This window comes from Cucurbitaria berberidis (genome assembly GCF_010015615.1).
Source record: "Cucurbitaria berberidis CBS 394.84 unplaced genomic scaffold K460scaffold_4, whole genome shotgun sequence".
Lineage (NCBI taxonomy): Eukaryota > Fungi > Ascomycota > Dothideomycetes > Pleosporales > Cucurbitariaceae > Cucurbitaria > Cucurbitaria berberidis.
In genome coordinates, this window is record NW_024468938.1 from 1,600,769 (window position 1) to 1,621,972 (window position 21,204).

At 51.6% G+C, this 21,204-nt stretch overlaps 8 protein-coding genes across 8 annotated transcripts; 2 read left to right on the forward strand and 6 right to left on the reverse strand.

The window, feature by feature from the left end:
- Positions 1 to 65: 65 nt before the first annotated feature.
- Positions 66 to 1,307, reverse strand: K460DRAFT_315231 (NAD(P)-binding protein). The gene is made up of 2 exons (XM_040930306.1): positions 378 to 1,307; positions 66 to 330 (listed from the first exon to the last, which is right to left on the reverse strand). Exons 1-2 carry the CDS (start codon positions 1,238 to 1,240, stop codon positions 210 to 212), a joined length of 984 nt encoding a protein of 327 aa, XP_040785749.1. The 5' UTR covers positions 1,241 to 1,307; the 3' UTR covers positions 66 to 209.
- Positions 1,308 to 1,801: 494 nt separating this feature from the next.
- K460DRAFT_289952 (bifunctional solanapyrone synthase) lies at positions 1,802 to 3,521 on the reverse strand (the record flags this gene model as incomplete). The annotated part of the gene is made up of 6 exons (XM_040929160.1): positions 1,802 to 2,076; positions 2,145 to 2,350; positions 2,405 to 2,741; positions 2,791 to 2,943; positions 3,010 to 3,341; positions 3,391 to 3,521. The coding sequence occupies 6 exons, from the start codon at positions 3,519 to 3,521 to the stop codon at positions 1,802 to 1,804; spliced, it is 1,434 nt and encodes a 477-aa protein (XP_040785750.1).
- A 520-nt stretch (positions 3,522 to 4,041) lies between these two features.
- On the forward strand, positions 4,042 to 5,627 carry K460DRAFT_341046 (cytochrome P450; the record flags this gene model as incomplete). The annotated part of the gene is made up of 4 exons (XM_040931136.1): positions 4,042 to 4,792; positions 4,860 to 5,179; positions 5,231 to 5,341; positions 5,389 to 5,627. The coding sequence occupies 4 exons, from the start codon at positions 4,042 to 4,044 to the stop codon at positions 5,605 to 5,607; spliced, it is 1,401 nt and encodes a 466-aa protein (XP_040785751.1). The 3' UTR covers positions 5,608 to 5,627.
- Positions 5,628 to 5,952: 325 nt separating this feature from the next.
- K460DRAFT_315236 (MFS general substrate transporter) lies at positions 5,953 to 7,949 on the reverse strand. Its single transcript, XM_040930307.1, has 4 exons — positions 7,608 to 7,949; positions 7,454 to 7,549; positions 7,391 to 7,396; positions 5,953 to 7,332 (listed from the first exon to the last, which is right to left on the reverse strand). Exons 1-4 carry the CDS (start codon positions 7,792 to 7,794, stop codon positions 6,101 to 6,103), a joined length of 1,521 nt encoding a protein of 506 aa, XP_040785752.1. The 5' UTR covers positions 7,795 to 7,949; the 3' UTR covers positions 5,953 to 6,100.
- Positions 7,950 to 8,512: 563 nt separating this feature from the next.
- On the reverse strand, positions 8,513 to 9,374 carry K460DRAFT_418302 (rhamnose mutarotase). The gene is made up of 2 exons (XM_040937936.1): positions 9,094 to 9,374; positions 8,513 to 9,031 (listed from the first exon to the last, which is right to left on the reverse strand). Exons 1-2 carry the CDS (start codon positions 9,233 to 9,235, stop codon positions 8,805 to 8,807), a joined length of 369 nt encoding a protein of 122 aa, XP_040785753.1. The 5' UTR covers positions 9,236 to 9,374; the 3' UTR covers positions 8,513 to 8,804.
- Positions 9,375 to 9,428: 54 nt separating this feature from the next.
- Positions 9,429 to 11,120, reverse strand: K460DRAFT_140751 (uncharacterized protein). Its single transcript, XM_040926749.1, has 2 exons — positions 10,490 to 11,120; positions 9,429 to 10,438 (listed from the first exon to the last, which is right to left on the reverse strand). The coding sequence occupies exons 1-2, from the start codon at positions 10,776 to 10,778 to the stop codon at positions 9,708 to 9,710; spliced, it is 1,020 nt and encodes a 339-aa protein (XP_040785754.1). The 5' UTR covers positions 10,779 to 11,120; the 3' UTR covers positions 9,429 to 9,707.
- Positions 11,121 to 15,798, reverse strand: K460DRAFT_140733 (uncharacterized protein). The gene is made up of 4 exons (XM_040926748.1): positions 15,561 to 15,798; positions 15,365 to 15,454; positions 15,255 to 15,310; positions 11,121 to 15,204 (listed from the first exon to the last, which is right to left on the reverse strand). The coding sequence occupies exons 1-4, from the start codon at positions 15,589 to 15,591 to the stop codon at positions 11,464 to 11,466; spliced, it is 3,918 nt and encodes a 1,305-aa protein (XP_040785755.1). The 5' UTR covers positions 15,592 to 15,798; the 3' UTR covers positions 11,121 to 11,463.
- A 125-nt stretch (positions 15,799 to 15,923) lies between these two features.
- On the forward strand, positions 15,924 to 18,397 carry K460DRAFT_368107 (uncharacterized protein). The gene is made up of 2 exons (XM_040933707.1): positions 15,924 to 17,560; positions 17,617 to 18,397. The coding sequence occupies exons 1-2, from the start codon at positions 16,271 to 16,273 to the stop codon at positions 18,067 to 18,069; spliced, it is 1,743 nt and encodes a 580-aa protein (XP_040785756.1). The 5' UTR covers positions 15,924 to 16,270; the 3' UTR covers positions 18,070 to 18,397.
- The last annotated feature ends 2,807 nt before the right edge of the window (positions 18,398 to 21,204 follow it).

Consider the following 21,204-nt stretch of genomic DNA (forward strand, 5'->3'; position numbering starts at 1 on the left):
GCTGTCCAACACTACCAGCTTTTTAGCAGGCATAAGAGAGAAAGCAAGAAGACTTTTCATGTATTAGGAGTAGCTGTAGGGCTCTAAAAGACATTGCCACCATTCCATTAAGAGGTGTGAAACTTTCTGGCTCCACGAGACTCGCTGTAAGAGGCGCGAAAGACGTTATATAGAAGAAACGTGAGGCGTATTACCGTATTGATTCCATCTCATGACAAGATACTATCAAAGTTGGCATTGGGAGATTCTTTCTTGAAGAGCGCAATGGTTTCATCCCATAGCTTCTTCTGAGCTTCCTTGCCCTCAGCAGAGAGCACGTATTTTGATGGCCTTTTTTATGTCAGCTACAAGCTTCCCTTCATGTTGATAGTACTCACTCGGTAATCTTCTGCTCCTGAATGTACGCTCCGTGTGATTCAGTCTGCTTCGAAACTGCAGCATCCGTCACAAAGTACGCACCCTGCTCAGGAGTCCATGCAAGCAGCTTCTTGAGAACCTTAAACCCAGAAGATGGGTCGTGACGATGGAGTTGGCTAGCAATGAATCCTGGGTTCGTGCCGTTGATAATAACTTCCTTCACGTCAACTTTGGAAGCCAGTTCCCGAAACCAGAGGACATTCAGCAGCTTCGATGTGTAGTAGCGCTCCATGCCTTCAACAAATGAGTCCTTCTGGTCCATGCGCTCTAGAATATTTGACGCCGTTCTCTCATTGAAGGGCGTCCAGAAGTGCACTTCCGAAGAGGTGAAGGTGAGACGACTAGGGCGTCCAGTTTGCTGCGATGTTGATTTAAGAACAGGTATTATCAGAAGCGATAGTAACGCCGTGCCGATATGGTTGACCTGCAGATTCGTCTCGTGGCCGGAAGCTGTTGTTGTGAACTTGAGCTGCTTGACGGCTGCATTGAGAACTGCGATGTCGAGACGGTCGAGTGTCTTGACCTTATCCGCAAAAGAAACAATGCTGTCGGTAGACTCCAGATCTAGGTGCCATACCTGGAAGTCACATCCTGGATTGGTTTTCGCCAGGTCGTCCTTTGCCGTCGCTCCTCTGCTCGCATCACGCACTCCAAGGATGATGCGAGATACGCCATGCGATGCGAGCTGTCGAGCTGTTTCTAGGCCAATTCCTGCATTTGATCCAGTGATGATCGCTGTTTGCTTATCAAGGCGTACATTTGGTGGCAGAGGTTTCGGCTTGAAGGTAATCTGAGTGAGGAGGAATCCGAGTTGGCCACCCATACCTAAGATTGTGTCGGTAGTTGCGTCTTCGGTAATGAATTTGAATCTCAAGGGCGGTAAAGGTGTGTTTATTAGGGGAAATGAGTGAAGGTGAGGCTTCGAGAAGGTGCACAAGGCTGCCACCGCCAAGACGCCATCCTAAAGCGGGTGCCACCAGTGTCACTACCATCCCTGCGTCGGCCTCTCACATGAATTCCTGGGTCTGATCATTGTTCGATTTCTCAATCACGCGACGATAAATATCAGCGGCGTGTGGTGCTGCGATACCAAGCAACGGTACGCGCCGCAGCTTACCGGCTGAATGTGCTACCTTGTCCACACTATTCAACAAACCCGCTTTTGCCACTAGGGCATCGTCCCGCATTATGTCAGCCTTGCAATTCCGAAGAGCTTTGTGTGACCCAACCTTGACAAGGGCGAACGATTGGTACGGATATGGACAAGAAGGTGGCTTAGACGCGTTGAAATGGACAAGCTGCATGAAGGCTATAAAAACTCGCAAATCTATCTAATCTATACAGGTACATTTTACACGCAGTCTATTTTGAGCTTGGGCATTCATCATGTCCTGTCCACTTTAAACCCCCCAGGAACCCGGGTCTGGAAGATTCGCTCCGGGTCGTATTTGTTGGCTACACCGCGCATCCTCCGCAGCGTATTCATTCCGTAACTACGAAGCGGATCTTGCGTGCGGTAGGCATCATTTGAGAAGATGAAAGGATCATACAAGCCTCTCTGCTTGGTCAGGACATCGATAGTGTGGAGTGTATGCATGAGGATTTTGCCGACAGCTTCATCGTCGGACGCGAAATTCCACCCAAAATTAATACAGAACCCTAGCAAATTCATCAGTAAGTTGTATTTGTGGAAACCCCCAGCTTTAGGGGCTGGTGGGTGTACTTACACATTTGCTCCCGGTCCGTGACTGCAAATGGGGTCTCGCCGCTCGCATGGGAAGCTTGCATCATGGAGCGGGATATCGGTTGTGGCATGAGGACTAGGGTAGCCCCATTGATATTCGAGAGCTGCTTCGTAGCTTCCTGGGCTATCTTTGCCGCATCAAGGTAGGTGTCATTGTCAAGGTAAAAGGTCGTAGCTCCAAACGTCCATCTGCCTTTATTAGTCACTCGGTAACACCAATCCAATCATCAGCAAACAACGCACCTGGGAACAACTCTGTCAATGTCTGCAGCAATGACGCTGCTGAAAGAGTCGTGTATAGCAGTCGTATCGGCGACTATCGTGGCTCCGGTTATGTTGTAAAATGGCTCAAACGCAGCCGGGCGCTCTACAGGGTCCAAGTATATCAAGCTCACATACGCTGTAGCGTTGTTAATTGCTAGGTAGGAAAGCACAGCCGACTTTGTATCACGTTGGCCGTTTTGCTGATATGTCGCGAATGCTTGCATGAGCTCGTCACGAAAATCCCCAGTATAAACAATTGTCCCTCCCCAGACTTTGCCTAGAGGAAAGGTTTTCATGGTTATATGTGTGATGATGCCTAGTATTTCAGATGAGCGATAGCTACCAAATGAGTGATTTTTCCCTACCATAGTTGTTTGCTCCCGACTTGAGCGCATAGAAGAGATCCGGATTTGAGGTCCCCGAGACAGTGAGTAGTGTAGCATTGGCTAGCACAACCTCGAATGACACCACGTTGTCAGACCCAAAACCGTATGCATTGGAGAGATGTGAGAGTCCGCCTGTAGAGATTAGATCAAGCACCACTAACGAAGAAGGGCTGGCTTAGGGATAGGTGTTGTGCATACCTCCCAAGATGAAGCCCATTCCCACAGTGGCGGCACGCCCGCCCACTGCACTTCGGCCATAGCCTTCGAGCAACTTGTAGACTTCGTCCCAAGTGCTGCCGAAACCTACACGCACAGTTTGCGTTGCCTCATCGTAGACTTTATCGGACAAGTCGCGCATGGCAATGAGGACCCCATTGTTGACATCAGCCCAGCCTGAAAGGGGTGAATGTCCGCCGCTACGAATTGCAAAGGTTGTGTTGGTCGATCGCAAGATCTTCATAGCATCGATCACCTCATCTGTGCATTTTGGTGAAACTATACACGCCGGACTCTTCCATGCTGTTTGTGACCTAACAAGAGTGAGCTCTGCAAAAGTCAAAGTCGATGACTGAAAGTTACCAATGTGCCTTCCTCTTATTGTCGTATACAACTCCATCCGTTGAAAAAAAGGTGGCGTTGCCTGTTCGCTCTCTGAGCAATGCGCACGCTGCAGTTGGGCTTTGTTGGACCTGTCGGGGGCCTAGGTGCATGGACTGCGTACACGCCGCAAACACAAACAGCAGGATTGAGCCAATCATTGCAAGTGGAAAACGCAGAAACAACACGATGAATTTTTTTTCCTCTCTAGATATTTTAGAAGCTATATATCCTCAATGCTAAATACATTTGACTGATACTCAAATTAGCAAATGCACACCAAAGGCTAATCTCACACTTCATCGTCAATACGCGATATACTCACGAGTATCAGCCCCAGCCTTGCTTGCGTCACAAGCTAGTTGCGGAGATAGTTCCGGACTCCCCACGGTTACCGCAGGGGTCGGAATCCGTTGAATCTGCCTCGCATATCGTAAGCCACAGTTTATAATTATCCGCTCTTGATTAACGGTTAACGCCCGTGAAACGTGTCTCGGAGACCTAGAAAACTTCGACCCCAGATATGGTTCTGTGATGCCTCGGTTGGAACTGCACTTATGTGAGAGGGTCATTAATGCGTTCTAGGGGCAGTGCTCGATTTCCAACCTCAAACAACCTACATCCGAAGCCAGAATGAGTGCGTTTGGAATTTTGGGTGCTCTCACTGCCACGTACCTAATTTATTGGATTGTCCGAGCCGTGTACCGCGTTAAATTTCACCCCCTCTCACGATTTCCAGGGTCTAAGGTCGCAGCAGCATCAGCAGCCTGGTACGAATGGTACTGGAACTTCCACCAGCCAGGCCAACTCCTTTTCGAAATTGAGCGGCAACACCAAAAGTATGGGCCCATCATTCGAATTGGGCCATCAGACCTCCACATCAACGATCCGGAGGTATACCAAGATGTGACTAGGGTCGGCTCGAAATTCGTAAAGGATGCCAAGTTCTACAACTTCATCACCTTTCCGGGTTCATCGATAGGAGAGACAGACCCAGCAGCGCATCGGATTAGACGACAAGTACTGACGCCTGCATTCTCACCCCAGCGCGTGCAGGAATTGGCTCCCTTCATCAAGCAGCAAGTCGACAAATTACTGTCTCGGTTCTCGGAATTTGCAAAAACGTCAACACCAGTCGACGTTAACGCGGCATCCAAGGCCTTCACTATGGATATAATTTCGAAGATCCTGTTTGGTCAACAGGTCGGGTGTTTGGATGATCCGGAGTTCCGCAATGACTTCGTGAGGTATATCAAGGAGGCTTTCGAGATGGGTTGGACAGCCACCGCATTCCCGGAATTGACCAAATTCATGCTATCGGTGCCGGACTGGCTCTCGAAAGCTATTTTCCCAATTCCTATCATGATCTTCAAGGAGGTGAGTAGTCCATAGTGCGATATCCGGATTCACGCTAATGCAGTCGATCAAGAAATGCACAACACTCGTGCAAGGCTACCTCGAGCGCCAGAAGCACACCACATCCGTTGCAGAGCCTGAACATATGAAATCAGTAGTGATCGATATGCTTGTTGACGCCAATTCAGCCAAAGGGCATGTAGTTCCAACTCCTGACCAACTGACTGAGGAGATCATCATGCTGCTATCGGCTGGAAATGATACCACGTCGGACGCTCTGATCATTGGGATATGGCAGATATGTCGACATCCTGAGGTAGTCCGACGGCTAGAAGACGAACTGAACATGGCCTTTCCGAACGTAAGGAATACTGATGCGATTACCTACGAGAATGTCAGAAGTTTGCCGTACCTGGTAAGTGCTAGAGGTTTGACTTGCACGAAGCATCGCTAAACGGAGACCAAGAATGCAGTCATCAAAGAAATCTTGCGTATAAGCAATCCATTGCCAGGACGCTTACCACGCCTTGTTCCACAAGAAGGGTATAACTTGTACGGACAGCATGTGCCCGCAGGAGTACGTCATTCCATCGCCCCAAGTGTACTTGCTAATAGAGCAAATAGACTGCTCTCAATTTTTCAGCTCATTTGTTGAATCGACATCCCTCCGTATGGACCAATCCCAAGGACTTTGACCCTAACAGGTGGTTGGGTTCAGATACTGCATTCCTAGACAAATATCTAGCAACTTTCCAGAACGGAACACGTCAGTGTCTCGGGAAACAGTATGTCTCGGATTTTTCCATTAGAAGTGCTGCCTGGCTGACGAGTCCCGTAGACTAGCGTGGTGTGAGATGTACACGCTATTAGCAAACCTATTCCGGAGATTCGAGCTTGCAATCCACGACACGGCTGATGCGGATATGGAATGGGTGGACCTACTTTTAGTACAGTACGTGAACTTGACTCCCCGCCATTTTTTTCTCTTACTGAGGTATTCTGATTTAGCTTTAACGGAAAGCCGTTTCACCTTCTGTTGAATGAAAAGGAGAACTGATATCAACCAATTCTCCACGTGCCGCAATTGAGCGCGTGAAGTAATCCTTCTTGGGGTCCTATAATATGCATGTTCTTCAAGGGGACAATGCCCACACCACCGTTACAGGAACCATCCGAGTCCAGGAACATGACCAATGTAGTTTAGTAAAATTTGTCTACCAACTTGAGGCAATATCTAGTTTATCTTGAAGTCAGAACTATGGCTTGTATAGCGTATCTGAAGATGGCATGAGTTGCTCTCACCAGAGTTTACATAACGGGCATGATTTCAGGTCTTCTAGACAAGATATCTGAATCCCTTCATCAACTTCTGTCCTTCTTCAACACTGACACCTTCTGTCCTGGCAGTCTGTTCTGCAACATCGCCATGTACAACCCAGGCATCAACTCCATCATCAAGCCTCTTGTTCAAGCGCACCAGAATCACCTTGAAGATGAAACATCCTAGTATCGTCACTCCAAACATAGCAGTAACAACACCATAACTGTTCCTGAACCCGTTGTCCGACATATTCCAGATGTACGACCCAGCAATGTTACCGAGTTGCGAGAACGCATTGATCATGGCGATCGCGACGGCTCGCTTAGCCGGTGGACGAGGGAAGGACGAGGAGATCCAGGAGTAGAAGACAATAAAGCCGGCGTAGGAAGAAGCCTGGAGGAAAAGCGCCACGTAGCGTCCCGCAGTATTGAGCGTGCACATGGAAATAATAAACCCAACCAATCCGCCAAGAATGGGTCCCACAATGTGCCAGAATCGCTCTTGCTGACGGTCCGCATGCCATGCATTGATGATTGACACGAGGCAGGCGAACGCCCACGGAGGCGCGGACATGAGTAGTGTCGTTATGTAGCCAAACCCAAGGGTGCGCGTAAGCGTAGGGAAGAAAGCGTTGAAGGAAAGGCCAGCGACATAAGCTGTGAAAGTCAACATCATGACGTAAATCTTGATATCTTTAACGGCCATGAAGAGCCCTGCCAATGGCGACTGCTCAGCAGAGTCCTCGTCCGCTTCGCCTACGTCCTCGGTCATGCGCAGCACGGCGACGGCACGCTCTTCCTCTGTGAAACCTCGTGTGTTATGCGGAAGATCGGGCAGAATGAACGCTGCTGATATGGCTATCACCATCGTAGCAGCGCCTTCAATCCAGTAGAGCCATCTCCATGCCCGATGTCCAAGGACGCCTTCCATGTTGGAGAGTACAGCGGCTCCGACGAGCGAGGAAAAGGCGTTGGAGATGAGGTTGCCGCAGAAGAGAATGGCGTTTCGCAATGTCAGTTCGCGTCTGGTGTACCATTTTGACAAGATGAGTAGGGCTCCGGGCAGGAAGGCCGCTTCAACGAAACCGATGAAGAATCGCACTGCGACCATGCCAGCGAAGTTGCTGGTGTTCCCAGAAAGGGTGGATATCATCCCCCAGAGCAGCATGACGATAGATATGTAGAGCGACGGTCTCGGGATGCGATTGATGATAATATTCGACGGTATCTGCATCAAAATATAGCCCACTGAATTTGATTAGTCGTCCGTTTTTGTTTCATGTGTTGTTCGTGGGTGGTTAGTTACCATAGACTGTTCAACGTTAGCAATTTGTACTACTCCTTTCCCCTACAGTCTGAGTAAACGTACGAATGCTCAAACAAGTCGCATATTGCGTGTTGGTAATACCGAGATCTTCTTGTAGTCCACCGAGACGTGCGGCCGCAATATTATTTCGATCGAGATCTAAAAGTGAAATGAAGTCAGCGCATATCTCTCATGAGACTCTACCAAAGATACTGACAATTCATAATATAGATGACGACAAAGAGCGAGCATCTTGCGTCCAATTTGCGCTTCAGCGTCTTCTCGACTTGCTGTCGTCTTTCTGGGCTCAAACTGGCGGCGAGGCCCCTCGCCGGCTTCGTGTGATGCTCCACGCTCCGCGGCGCATCCTCAATAGCGATATCCTTGTAATCCGTGGAAGCCATGCTGTCGCTGTCCTCGTGCGATGGCCGTGGACATTCGCAAAAAAGTGCCAATTCAAAGTTGGGGTCCTTCTGTTATATAGCGTGACAATCGGCGATTCGACTCGAGGCGCGAACACCAACTCCATCAATCCCCGCTGCGGGCCTCCATGTTAATACAACCCTGCGGTTACATTACGCATTGATATGCATCGTTCCCTGTTTGTCTGATTTTTAAAGTCATGGGCCAAGCAACAGACCGCTCGGTCATCGACGCTACGGTTACTTCATATAGTAAACCGCCAAATGTGGGGTCGACGAGTACGGAAAAGCCGCTGCTGATCTCTCGGGAAACGTCCGGGGTTGCAAGCGACGCTTGGTGGGATGAAGAAATGTTACTGGCAGGGAGTGACAGTCGGCATTTGGGAGCCGGCTTCTGTTCGTGTTGGTCATAGGCCGCGGTTGAGGAATCTTCCGCTATGGAGGCCTTAAGTTTGAGCCGCATCTCTACATGCGACCAACGCTATCGTCCCGCCTCGAGGCGGCGGTAGAAAGTCGGGAAGGAATTCTGGCGTGTTTCCACTAACTCGCTACCCCTTGGGCCGCCCCGCGCTTGTCCCTTGTTGTGGAGCCAATATTCAACTTCCTCTGCTCACATGAGCTGCACATATAGACTTATCGTAGTCTAGTTGCAGGTAACCTGGGAAAATAATACAAGCATGGTTTGTTGCACCAACTCGACGCCCTCATTCAATCTCTATTGGGGAGTTGCAAAATCCTTCAACTCTACGAAAGCAACCCAACATCTCGCAGCTCGTGGTTTTCAGTATACTCAAAGTACACTCACAGACTAGCCATGTCTCAGCAGGACGGCCTTTAGTGCATTTAAACTATACCCAAAAACTAGCAATAACTCAACAGTCCCATAGGGTGTGAAAACGCTTCTAATCCCCCCCCTTCCTCCCAAACAATCCGAAATGCACATATTCTCACAATCAAGACCATTCTTCAACACCTCCCCAAAATCCCAACCCCTACTCAACATAAAAAACCTCCTCCGTCTGCCCCCACCACCCAGGTCCAGTCGCACTGCCCACCGCCCCTGGAACAGGACTCTCCTGCAACCCATCCGTCATTTTCCACCACTCCTGGATCTTCGGGTTCGCCGCCATGCGCGCCATGTCCTCGTCGAAACGGTTCCCTACGTACTTGAAGGATGCGAATAGAGTGGGGCGGGGGGAGAGGGAGAGAAATATCGAGTCTGTTGTTGTGAGTTGCTTGTAGCAAGTAGACGTCGTTGATGGGGAAAGAAGGGATGCGTACAGTCTCTAATGTTCGAATCTTTAATCTGCTCGAGCACCTCGGGCCACACTGCTGCATGGCACTTTTTGTATTCTTCGATGTGTTCTTCCTTTAGGTATAGCCATTGGCCGATACGGCGGGGACCTTGGTTTGTGGATGCCATTCTCTAAATGAAAACAGACAATGTACAGAGGGTGTAGGGAGGCTGGAGTGGTAGTTAAGAAGCTCAACTGCGTTTAACAGTTTTGGAGGGGTAGCTACTAGAGCTGTCAGCTTGGAATGGAGCTTCGTCGGATGACGATGTGCCGAGCTGCGGATTGTTCTAGACCGAGAGTTGTTGTGGTTGTGGGGAAACCAAGCCAGGTCAAAACTATTATTCAGGAAGAGAGCTGGGAATGATTGATACATGGAATTGATACTTAAGAATACGGAAAATATAGAAAGTACAGGATGGTATCTAAGCGCACTACCCGTGATGCCTCTTAGAAATGGCACCGTAGAAAATCCTTTCCTGAAGACAAAAATCGCTCCACGCGACATCCGGCTCCTTTTTGGTTCCCCCTAACCTAGAGCTGTCTCTGCATCTGCATAAAAAATCAAAGGTTTTCGCGCATCTCACTTCTGCGTCTTTCCGTTCATAGCGGCTCATAGTCAGCGCTCGTATCTCCAACCCAACCATACCACAGCGCAATAACAGCATTCGCTAGCACCCACACACTCGCGTACCCCGCCGCACCAATCACTTCGGTACCATTGAGCGTCATGCACCTCTGCACGGTATTCGCAAACACGAACGCGTTCAAGATGGCAGTCTGCTGAATGAGCGTACGCGTGCGCCTGGTGAAAGACCACACGTTCTTCTTGACAGTCTGCGTCAGCGTCGCGGTGGAGGGATCGAATAACTTCGTAGGCGTCGTGGTACCAGAGTGTAGTGGTTGCGCAGCGAAGGATGGGTTAAGGAGGAATTCCTTGGCTGCGAAACCCGCCGTGAAGATCTTGCCAATGATGCTGACAGGTGTTTCGATGTGCGCGAACTCCAGCGTCGGGATATCAAAGAATCGCACCAGGAACAAGTTCAAGAAGCCAGTCCTCAGACCCGCCCAGAGCACGACAATGTACACGCCCATAGCTAGCAGCGCGTTGGAGAACTGCACTTGCACGCTATTGAGAAGGAAGCGGTTGCGCAGCTTGGCGTTAGCATCGTGGGCTGCGGAGCGACGGCGCAGCAGGTACGTGGGGATGGCAATTGAAAAGACTTCGATGTTTACGTGCGCTGCGATGGTGAGGGTCGAGATGTCGTAAAAGGTGGAGAGGAGGTACGCGAAGGGCGCGTTTGAGAGAATGGTGAGCGCTGAGACGTCGTAAACTGCACTCGTTAACTACTGTGTATGCGACAGCTACTAGAAGCATGGCTTACAGTCATAGTTGAGATACCAAGTCAGCCAGATGGTGAAGACGCGCATGCCCAAGCGCGCGCCTGGCGAGTAGAGCGACCATAGATCAGCCTCATTTGGCACCTTGCTGACGGCACCAAGCTCTGGGCTGAGGAAGTTTGACACGAAGGACCATAGCGCAGTGTTGATACCCAGATTGAGGGCGACGAGGATGGGGACGCGCAGGGTGGCAGGAAGACGCGATCGCACTGGCGTGTGGGTGCGAGAGAAGACGGCCGGCTCAGAGCGGTCGATGAGCTTTGTTTGCGCCATGCCGCGAGTTATCCGTAGCAAAGAGGCTCAGAGATGGCAAGCGCAGGAAAGGAGGGTGGAGAGTGTGCGCAAAATGAGGCAGCAGATCGCGTAGTCAGTTTTGGTGTGGTTGGTGGCAGAAGCTTGGCCGCCATTTGTTGTTTTGTCGTCATTGTGCATCACCTAGCCTGCGCATACTTTGTTTGGCCCGGGCAACCGTGCACGGCCTTTGATCCATCCACTCTTCCTTGCGACGCTTTCATGATTATCAAGTTAGAACTAGAAGTATGTGTGAGAAGTGGAGACTTTTCGTGTTGCTATTCGGTACATCTATAGTCGTTCGTCCGTAAACCCAAATCCATCCATCATCCGCTTTGTGTGCACCGACCACCGTCATAACCAACCTTCGTCCCTAGTCTATGTGGTCGAGTGGAAGATGCTGGTGTTAAGACTATAACAACTGCAGCGAACCAAGCCAAACTCCGCCGTGGCACGCAGTGCCCAAAACCGAGTCCATGTCAAACACAAAACATCAATGTGATACTGAGATATGCTACGCAAGAAGCTGAAGAAATCGTGAAAAAGTCGCAGGCGGTATAGTACAGATGATCAAGCGGCCGTGGCAAAGATCCGGGAAGTCATACTTTTAGAGAATGTAAGCGGAATTCGTAGAACCGTGTAGGCGTGGGTGCCCAAGTGAGGTCAGCTAAGCATTCTGAGTCCTCTTCTTGGGGTTTGCCTGTGTCCTCTTCTTGCTAGGTGTCTTGGATGCGTCGCCCTCGATGTACTTGAGCAGGTCCTCGATTTTACGCTGGTCCATGCCACTTCGCTGCTGACCAGCAGCCGCAGCCGCCTCGCTGACCGAAGGAGTGGCAGCAGCCGGACGCAGCGGGTTCCTACCAGTCAGTTGGATGCGGCGAATGCGGCCCTTGGCAAGGTCATTGAGCTGTTTAGCCTGAGAGACGGCGCTCTGTGTGAGCTGTTCGAGCCAGCTCTCAGCCTCCTTGGTATTACGATCCTCTGCACCAAGAACATCCTTGAAGATGTTATAGGATTCGCGCATACGGTTGACGGCACCGCGCATGTCCTTGTCGAGGGCTAGAGCCTGGGCGGTCTGGAAGAGTAGGGTAGCCGTGTTGATCGAGGTCTTGCCAGACACTTCTTCGCAGATTGCAAGAGATGCCTCGAACCAAATGCGCGACTCGTGGTACTGCTTCACGGCCTGAAGCATGACCGCAGCATTGTTCAAAGTGGTGATTGAGTCGGGGTGATCAGCGCCATAGATGATCTTCCACAGTTCAAGTGCGTGCCGCACGTACACAAGAGCACCTTTAGTGTTACCCGAAGCGTGCTCGAACAGAGCCAGATTCAGGTACGCCAGTACAGTGTCGGCGTGGTCGACGCCAAGGGTGCGCTCCGAGACAATGACAGCCTTGTGTGCAAGCTCAAGGGCCGAAGCCTTATCCTCCAAGTTGAAGAGCAGGTTAGACAGGGTGTGGTAAGCCCGAGCGACTTCATGATGCAGGACACCATAGATTTGCTCATGCAGCTGGAGGGACTCAAGGAGCAAGTCCTGGCCCAGCTCCTTCTGGTCTTGAGCAACGGACATACGACCAGCCTCAAGCGCCTCTTCGGCCAATGAGCTCTTAGGTGAAGCCTCCTTGATAACAGGGACAACGTTTAGCACATCATCTGCGTGGAAAGTTTGCAGAGGAAGGTTAACAGCTGGACTAGCGGCACGTGCCGGGGAAGGGATCTTGTTCTTCTTCTTCCTGTTCGACGTAGAATGGCCGTTCGTCTGCGGTGCAGCAGGCGTCTCCGCAACGGCACCGTTGGTAAGACTATCCTTGGTAAAGGCATACTGCTTGCTCACCAGCTGCAGACCTAGCTTCAGGGAAACCTCTCGCAGCAGCTGCAACTGCTTGCCAGACTCGAACCATGACTCGCCTAGGTCATAACGGTAGCGAAGAGCAATCTGGGCTAAGATCTCCTTCTTCAAAGACTCAGGCGTGAGCTTTTCGAAGCTGAAGTCGGTTTCCGGATACATGGCCTTCAAACTGCTGTCACATTCTGCTACAGGCTTGGTGCTCACCTCGGCGCCCAACAGACAGTTGAGAAGGTGCGCAACACAAGGGGCAGCGAATGGAGCTGCGACGTTGCGCAGCTTAGAGTTGGCAAAGTGCTTGAAACCACGTGCGATCATCTCCTGGATGACTAGGCGCTTCAGAGCCTGCAGACGCGGATCGGGCTTGTCGGCAAGCTCGGCGATCTTGCCAAGATATCGGATATTGACACCACGCTTGTGCAGGAGGGTGCTCAGAGACTGGCCATCCATTGGGAAGCCGACTTCGCCGTCCTTGAGTTCCTGGATCATCCGTGGGATAACTTCCGACAGAAGGTGGTCGCAGGCAGCGCGGACTTCAGCCTCGTCCTGGGCCCATTCCTTCTTGTCTTCGTCTGATTGCGGGTTCTGACCGGAGAAAACATCGGGGTTGAGTGCGAAGGAGAAGCCTGAAATATCAACACGGTCCTGCTCAGTGGCATCGGCATCGTCCTTCTTCTCGACGTCATCAGTCTTCTCGACATCGCCCTTCTTTTCCGACTTGGCGACCTTCTTTGATTTGGGCTTCTTTTCCGCATCCGAATCTTCCTCTGAATCATCTGAATCCGACTCCGACTCGTCCGAGTCCTCTTCCTCTGACGAGCTCTCCTCATCCTTGGCCTCCTTCTTCACGGGGCTTTCAGCTTTCTTTGTCTTCTTCGCCAACTCGTTCTTGACGTATTCGCGCAACTGCAGCCTGCCATACGACTCCACGAGCTCTGGGCGAAGAGTTGCCATTCGATGCGGGTAGTCCTTGTCCTTTGGCTTCGACTCACCCTCCTTGCTAGGCTCACTCCAGTACGCCTCTATCCATGAAACGTCCAGTGGCGTTAGGCGGTAGAGATCGAGAGCGTATCGCCTGCCGTCTGTACCAATGAGACCCTTGGTTTCGACGCTGCCCTCCAGTTCGTGTCGAACATTGTCCTTATCCCATACAGGGTGCTTCTTGACGCGTAGTGCCTTTGAAAGCTGCTCAAACAGGGGAATGAAAGACTTGTCGTCTGCAACAATTTCCTTGCCCTCTACCGCACCATAGTCGATCTGGTGCTCTCCGGGGTCGCGCTGTTTGAAGATACCGGGAACTATGCTCTGGCCAACAATGCGCTTTCCAAGGTAATCTACAACGACAGTTCCCGAAGTGAAGAGGTTTTGGATGTCCAGGTTGTTCACGGCGCGAACTCCGAAGACATCCTTGCCCACAGCTACGCGAGCCGCCTCATCACCACCCTCTGTACCAAAAGTGCCAACCCCGTCGGCGCCGAAGGAGTAGAAGATGTTGTTGTAGACGAAAATCTGGGCGTCTTTCGCCTCTGTTGGGTTCAAGGGGGCGATCTCTCCTCGTGCTACCAACATGGCACCGCGGGTCGCCGCATCGTTGTAATCTGCAAACAGCTTCGAAGTCAGGCGCTCACGGAACACGCGGTCATGGACAGCCTCCTTTGGCATCTCCCGAGTCGACTGAAATTCTTCGTTCCAATCGCGGAGAGTCTCGGTGTTCTCAACACCCGAGATCAGGTAGCTCTCCTGTGTCCGCGCAAGATCTGGCTGATGTGGGGTGAGCGAGGAAGTCGGTGCAGGTACCAACCAAGGGTTCGCTGGAATGGCATTCGAGAGCTGGAAAATGGTGAGAAGCTCCTTCTTCGCGTTGTGCTCGAGCAGCTGCTGGAACGACGAGCTGAAGGAAGGCGACAGCTCTTCGAGAAGAGTAAGCAATGAATGCGCCTGTTTCGCCTTGGGTGCCTGTCGGGGCAGCGGGTCAAAGCTGGCATTGGAGGACTTGTTGACGTAGAAGCCGGAAACGTGAGCTGTGATGTGATGCTGCTCGTTCTCGTTGGTCGTGACGACCAGGTACAGAAGGTGGCCCTTGGAGCGCAGATGGTATGGCGGGGGATTCCAGGGTGAGACGGCGATAGACTTGATCGTCTTGGGTGCGGGGTCCTGCGGCGGGGGCAGCAGGTCCTTGACAGCTCCTGTGGATTTGAAGTCATAGTCTGCCAGTGGGGATTGCTCGGGGCCGTCCTCCTTGGGCTTCCCTGCCTGATCCAGTCCGACCGTGTCGTGCAGCGACAAACCCGCCATGATGCCATGCAGCGCATCCGTGCGGTCGCCAGCGGCGCCAATGAGCTCTCGTACGCGGATAACATGTAACCTGGCCTCCTTCTCCGTGTAGGGGTCCTCGACCACGGTCAAGATCGAGTCGGCCTTCAAGCCCGACACCTCGGACAGCTCGACGTAATCGTTGATGCGCTCGCCCTCGTGCTCGAGATGGAAGCAGGAGTACTGGAAGGTGTGGGGCATCTCGATGATGGACTGGCGGAGATCCTGCACCTGCTCGGCCGTCGAGATCTAGTAGTTATGAGCTTTGGAAAGTTCGAACTTGAAATGGTCGAACGCACCGTCATCTGCATCTCGAAGGGCTCATGAGGAAGCTTTATGGTGACCTGGAAGATGCCTGTCTGCTGTTAGATGCACCCTCGAACTGTTCCTCGGATGCAATGGCACATACTGGCTGGCTGCGGGCCATTGGCACCATCCTCGTCGACGGCCTCGACCTGCCCGTCTGCATTCTGCTCTTTGCTGGGCGCCTGTGCCACATCTGTTGCGCCATTGAGGTTAGCCATGGGCTGCGGTATAGTTTGGTTAGGTGGCGAATGGGGTTCCATGACATATCGAGGTGTCGTGTGTGGGTGTGGAGGGCTCACCAGACTTGGAAGCGTCATTGCTAGCGGCCATGATTCGATTTGAGGGGAAAACCCTACAACTCCAGCAAAGAACAGGTGCACAAGGAAGGAACGGGTGTAGCGGAGGAAGATAATATACAAGAAAGGCGCATTAATGTACAATAATGGGCGGTATGGAATGTGGATGGGGGAAAAAGGGATCTCCGCAGTCATGACACCAAAACTTTTTTGCGGCGCCGGGATGAACCGCTAAAAGCCTCGCTCGCACTTCCGAGCCCTCCAGGGTCGCTCGGAACGAACGGCCCCCGCGGCGGGCATTCGGCTGAGCGCCTGTGCCCCATGCATGCTGGGTTCTGAGAGAGTAAGCCTCGTGCTTCTTGGACATTCACAGTGTGTGTTGAAAGACGTTGTAGGACCTTGTCGTACACACACCGTGGTTGAGTCGTCTGTCTACCCGCAACATGTTACTGCCATGGCCCACTTCCCTTGGCCCTCAACGCACTGGCCACGAGCCTGAGAAATAACCTCAACAGCCTCATAACAGCCCGCATTATTCCCTTCCGCGCATCTCCGTCTATCGTCTCCATCTCCAGTGTCTTCTCTTTTGGTCCATTTCTGTCCCTCCTTTGGTTGTCTTTCTTTCAAATTAGTCCATTGATCGTCTACACCGCGCTTCCGCTTGACTCGCGTGCGCAACCCCCTCACGCGAGTCTGGCACCGCGACACTGATAATGGTAATGCTACGGCTCGTTCTGAGGACTCAAATCGCGCGCTCCCTTGTCCCATCTCAGCGTCAGCACACGCAGCCCTTCTTGCATCGCTTTCAGCCATGGAAGCTTCCATTTGCTCGCGCTCTGAGTGGCCAGTCTGGGCCTCCTACCCCTGGCAATGATGCGCCAAATCCAATCGACGACGCCACGGAGCATGTGCATCAGGAAGAAGAGCGCGAGGCAAAGCGCGCAGCATGGAGAAGTACGGGCTGGAAAATGTTCGAGGCTGCAGCAACGACGGGCGCCAGCATCTTCATCCTTGGCTGTGTAGGCATTGGCTACACCAAGTACTACAAGTGGAATGTGCTCGAGAAGATGGAGAACGCCTTTAGGGAAGGCGACCCGGTTCTTGAACTTGCCGCTTCTGGAAAGGAAGTACCCAGAGAGCCCACGCGAACCGAGGTCAGCAAAGGGGGAGACGATGATCGAGACTACGATCGATGGATCCCACGTGACGAACAGGAGAAGATTGACAAGATTGTCTGGGGCGAGACCAAGGGACGCTACCATCTCCTGCTCGGCGAAAAGGGCACCGGGAAGACATCCATGCTGATTGACGCAATGGACAAGATCAACGGCGAAGGATGCTCTATGATGGAAGCCCATGCAGACCTAGAAGTTTTCCGCGTCCGGCTAGGGCGATGTCTGGACTTTGAATACCACGAAGACAACATTGGCTCGCTCTTTTCGATACGTGGACCTCGCGATGCCGGTGCTATCCTCGATATCGAGCGGGCATTCAACAAGTTGGAAAAAGTGGCTTTGAGACGGCGAGCGACGGTTGGCAAGCCGCTGATTCTCATCATCAACTCGGCGCATCTGATCCGTGACGACGATGATGGCCGGGACCTGCTCGAGCTGATCCAGCAGCGCGCAGAACAATGGGCCGCCTCGAACCTCGCGACCATCATCATCAACTCAGACAAATACTGGGTCTTCGAACGATTGAAGCAGTATGCGACCCGAATGGAGGTCCACCAGATCAGAGACTTGTGTAAGGACCGTGCGATGCAGGCCCTCAGAAACTACCGTATGAAATACTACGGCGAAAAGACTGAAAATTCGGTGCTGGAAGAGGTATACGACAAGATAGGAGGCCGTCTTACTTTTCTCAACCGAGTCGCCAAGTCCGAGGACATGGTCACAAAGTGCGATCACATCTGCGACCTGGAGAAGATATGGTTTTTGAACAACTGCGCCATTCTTGGCGAGGAGATGGATGACGATGTCATGGACCAGCAGAAGTATGCTGTACGTACTCCACACCTGAATATGTCCTAGTGGGCCTGCTTACTAATGCCACACAGTCGACAGCAATGGTTCTTGCGAATGCTCTCTTCAAACAGTACCGTGACATGGACCTAAAATACGACCCAGAAAAGGGCCATATTCTCCCTGAAATCCCTCTCCATCGCGCCCGCTTCATCATGACGCGCTCCGATTTCATCCGCAAGCACCACGACCTCTCCATCTTCTCCATTGACTCGCATGCCATGGTGCGCGCCGACTCTGTCCCGATGCAGCGCGCCTTCAACGAGATATGTGCCGAGGAAGGATTCGAAGAGTTCTTGGAAGCTACCCTAGAGCGCATCAGCGATATCGAGTCCCTTGGTCGCACCAAGGAGCTCACGTTCAAGGACCTGTGGGCTGGCGGAAAGTACAAGTTCACGACGAGGAACAAAAAGGGGCAGGTGGAGGGCGAGTTGGAGATGGAAGTTGTGGAGGGAGAGAAGGATGAGGATGACAAGGATGAGAAATGAGGGAGAGAGACTTTTGTACGATAACGACTGCGCGAGATGCGCGTATTCTGCTGACGGGGTGGTATTATGCGTCGACGATGGGTGTGGAGAGGTTTGGTCTTTTATGTTTTCCTGGGTGGTTCTCCTGGCGCCTCATGGAAGGTAGAGATACCCTTCTTACTGTCTTGCGTATTTCCTTTGTCCGTTTAGGTTTTTGTTGTTGTCATCGCTGCACTGTTCATGTATGCCCGCGATGCCATCCTCTATGTGTATAGTAACCGGCTGTGAATAAAGGAACTACATGTCCTCTACATATCCATATACCAGTTCCAAAAAGAGTACTTGCCGCAGCATGATCATACCTCTCGTGATTCACCCACCGTCTGCATCTCATCTCAACTGCGAATGTTCCGTTTCCAGCCTATCAGTCATGCATCTATCAATAAACCAAGAACCTAAATACGACACTTCTATAATACATCAAAGTCCTCCACACATTCCCAACCACCCACAACGCAACAGCTAAAAAGCCACTGAAACCAGCCAGGCCTATGTATTCCCCATTATAACTACACACTTCAAAAGCCGCGTGCATTCTACGTACATGAGTCTGGAATTTTATTTTATTTTTTAAGGAAAAACTATTCATATAAAACGTAAAAGAAAAGGGATGCTCATCTACATTAATTCTGCCAACTACATCTAGCAGGATACTACGAGCTGCCCCGATCCTATGCTTGAGCTACTTGCACTGCCTATCAATACAACATACAGAAACAGCTAGATGACGAAATCTACCTACCTTGATAGTTACCTACTTTATTTCTACGTAGCGTAGGACATTTTCTTGAATCAAGTTAAAGAATTGACAACGCGTTGAAGGGACATGCTGAGCTACAGTATACTAAATCGCTAATAAGAAGGTAGGATACGGCTTTTCACGTCACGTAGTTTGAAGGCTCCTCAGTTCAGCGCTGACTGACGGTGATTATGAAGTCAGTGGCATTACGTCTTTTTCTCCCTTGGACAAAGTCCGCATGTCTATCTCGTACGTCAAGCGGCTCCTATTAGATGCAGTAGATCATTAGAATTGCATTCACATCTGACCAGTGATTGGAGATTCAAGGGGGTAACGCAGAGATGTACAGTCACAAATGCACCAAGGACGAGTGTGGTCATAAAGTAATAGTAGTGTGTAAGCTTTCATATCAGCGAGGCGAAATCTCACCCTCGCAACCCATGCTCGCAAACAACCAGTCTACCCACCATGCGTGAGAAATTCACAGTTCACTAATCACCCAACGTCCATGATAGATGCCAGCATATTACTACAGTCATTATAGTCATGCGTGAGCCAACTCGTCAGAAAAATCTGTACTCAGCATGCACCACATTCTCCTTCAAGCCAACGTTGCTCACAAGGATGACGTGCGAACGCTCCACGTCGTCTGCAAACGATATCCCGTCGAGCTGACTGTGCTCTAATCTGACCTCACCACACTCACCCACCCACTCCCGACGAGCAGGTAACGGGAGGGAAAAGGCTCTCCACAGGGAACGGTCCGTTCTCCAAGGGGTGGTATGACACGAATCTGCCGTGAGATGATCAAATCCATGACTGCTGAGAGTGGAAAGATTCCCTAGTCAATTGATTCGAGGGTGAACACACGGCATGCATGGCATGCAACGTTGCAGTAAAGCAAGTAAATCCGAGGGGCGTGGACGTACGGCAGTTGGAAGTATTGGTACTGCGTGGCGGTCTGTTTTTAGGACCTACGCGTTACGATTTCGAAAAACCCAACACCCCGGGGACGAAAAAATAATGTAAGGCGTACAGAATGCGGGAGTTGTGACGAGATTGGCGCGCGCAGGCTGCAAGCGAGAGGGTGTCGTCGTATACGGGGGATTCGGACTGTCACCGATGACACCTAATTAGGCTTGCAGTTGTTGACATGCAAGAAGACAAGTCATGGAGTCGCGATATTGGGATGATAGGCTACTAGCGCACAACTCCTATTCTCGCACTACGGAAATCGAGGCCTGAACTCGAGGCTAGCGCTATGTGAGGGTGTGGCTGGCGCATAAAGTTTGGAGCGGCACTGCTCGAAACCTTGACATGCAGCCAGCGTATCGATAGCACCTACCGGTATCGATTGTCAGCCAGCGCCCCAAAGCATGCAGCTTGTAGACGACGCCGCTGTATCTCGTAGGACAGAGGGTACGCAAGGCACATATTGGAAAGCGTGGCGTTCTCAGCAACGGCAACTCGTTTGGGCTCAGTTGCTTTCCCTTTTCGTGAGAGCTGCGAATGTTTCCACTCCTTTTGGTATTAACTTTGGTATGTGAGGCTACCGAGGCAGTGGGCGTTCTGAGACGGGTAGCTACAGGCCCCGCAAGCCGAGAAACTGGGGTTCGATGGTCTACCATCAGCCTTTGCGGATACCAAACATGTTGGGCAACGAGGTGATGCAGGAAGCCTTAGTCGGCGACATGCAGAACCGTGGACCGGCGTACAGCAGCAGCGGGGATGCGGAAGGATGCGCAAACGAGCCTGTTACCGGGAACGAAGAAAATTGCTTCTCGCATGACACGCGATCGATTTGGTGACAGCTGTTCGGGACTGCGATGCGATGGCGCCGAGGAACACATGTAGGAATCTGAGTTTGGGGAACATGTGAGAATTTGAGTTTGGGAAACATGTCAGTATGTCAGCCCCGCTGGAGTTGGGCGCTGGACAAGAGCTGATCGTCAGGGACAAGCCGGAGTTGCGTGCGAGGTCAAAGTCCCCCTGCTGATCGCATTTTACGACGTCACAGCGGACCGCGTACAAATGCCAGATGCAGCAGGATCGCTTGTCGATGAAGTTGCATGACGTTGGAATTGCTGGAAGCCGCCCTGGTTCGCGAGTATGTAGTGTGCTACTCGGAGCATATGGAGCAAGGCGAGGGTGAAACGTTGCAACATGCGGCAACATTCACAAGCCTGATTGCCTAATGGAGACGCTGCCAAGTGCCCCAGTCGGCCCTGTCAAGTCATGTTGATGGCGGGTACGAAGAGGGCGAGGGTGATTGAAACTCTCTCTCCTTTCTAATCAGTCTAATCAGAGGGTAGCGTTGGACATGACTATTCTGATTTGACTCGGAGCCATGTCCGCTG

Excerpts from the sequence above, each read along its gene's own strand:
- K460DRAFT_418302 (XM_040937936.1), bottom strand. The coding sequence starts at position 9,235 with ATGGCATCCACAAACCAAGGTCCCCGCCGTATCGGCCAATGGCTATAC. Across the intron at positions 9,032-9,093 it reads AGATTCGAACATTAGAGACT|ACTCGATATTTCTCTCCCTC; the intron begins GTACGCATCCCT and ends TCACAACAACAG.
- K460DRAFT_140751 (XM_040926749.1), bottom strand. The coding sequence starts at position 10,778 with ATGGCGCAAACAAAGCTCATCGACCGCTCTGAGCCGGCCGTCTTCTCT. Across the intron at positions 10,439-10,489 it reads TTGGTATCTCAACTATGACT|TTTACGACGTCTCAGCGCTC; the intron begins GTAAGCCATGCT and ends TAACGAGTGCAG.
- K460DRAFT_140733 (XM_040926748.1), bottom strand. The coding sequence starts at position 15,591 with ATGGCCGCTAGCAATGACGCTTCCAAGTCTG. Across the intron at positions 15,455-15,560 it reads CAATGACGCTTCCAAGTCTG|ATGTGGCACAGGCGCCCAGC; the intron begins GTGAGCCCTCCA and ends ATGGCGCAACAG. Across the intron at positions 15,205-15,254 it reads CCTTCGAGATGCAGATGACG|ATCTCGACGGCCGAGCAGGT; the intron begins GTGCGTTCGACC and ends CATAACTACTAG.
- K460DRAFT_368107 (XM_040933707.1), top strand. The coding sequence starts at position 16,271 with ATGGTAATGCTACGGCTCGTTCTGAGGACTCAAATCGCGCGCTCCCTT. Across the intron at positions 17,561-17,616 it reads TGGACCAGCAGAAGTATGCT|TCGACAGCAATGGTTCTTGC; the intron begins GTACGTACTCCA and ends AATGCCACACAG.
- K460DRAFT_315231 (XM_040930306.1), bottom strand. The coding sequence starts at position 1,240 with ATGGGTGGCCAACTCGGATTCCTCCTCACTCAGATTACCTTCAAGCCG. Across the intron at positions 331-377 it reads CAGGAGCAGAAGATTACCGA|GCCATCAAAATACGTGCTCT; the intron begins GTGAGTACTATC and ends GACATAAAAAAG.
- K460DRAFT_315236 (XM_040930307.1), bottom strand. The coding sequence starts at position 7,794 with ATGGCTTCCACGGATTACAAGGATATCGCTATTGAGGATGCGCCGCGG. Across the intron at positions 7,550-7,607 it reads CGTCATCTATATTATGAATT|ATCTCGATCGAAATAATATT; the intron begins GTCAGTATCTTT and ends TTTCACTTTTAG.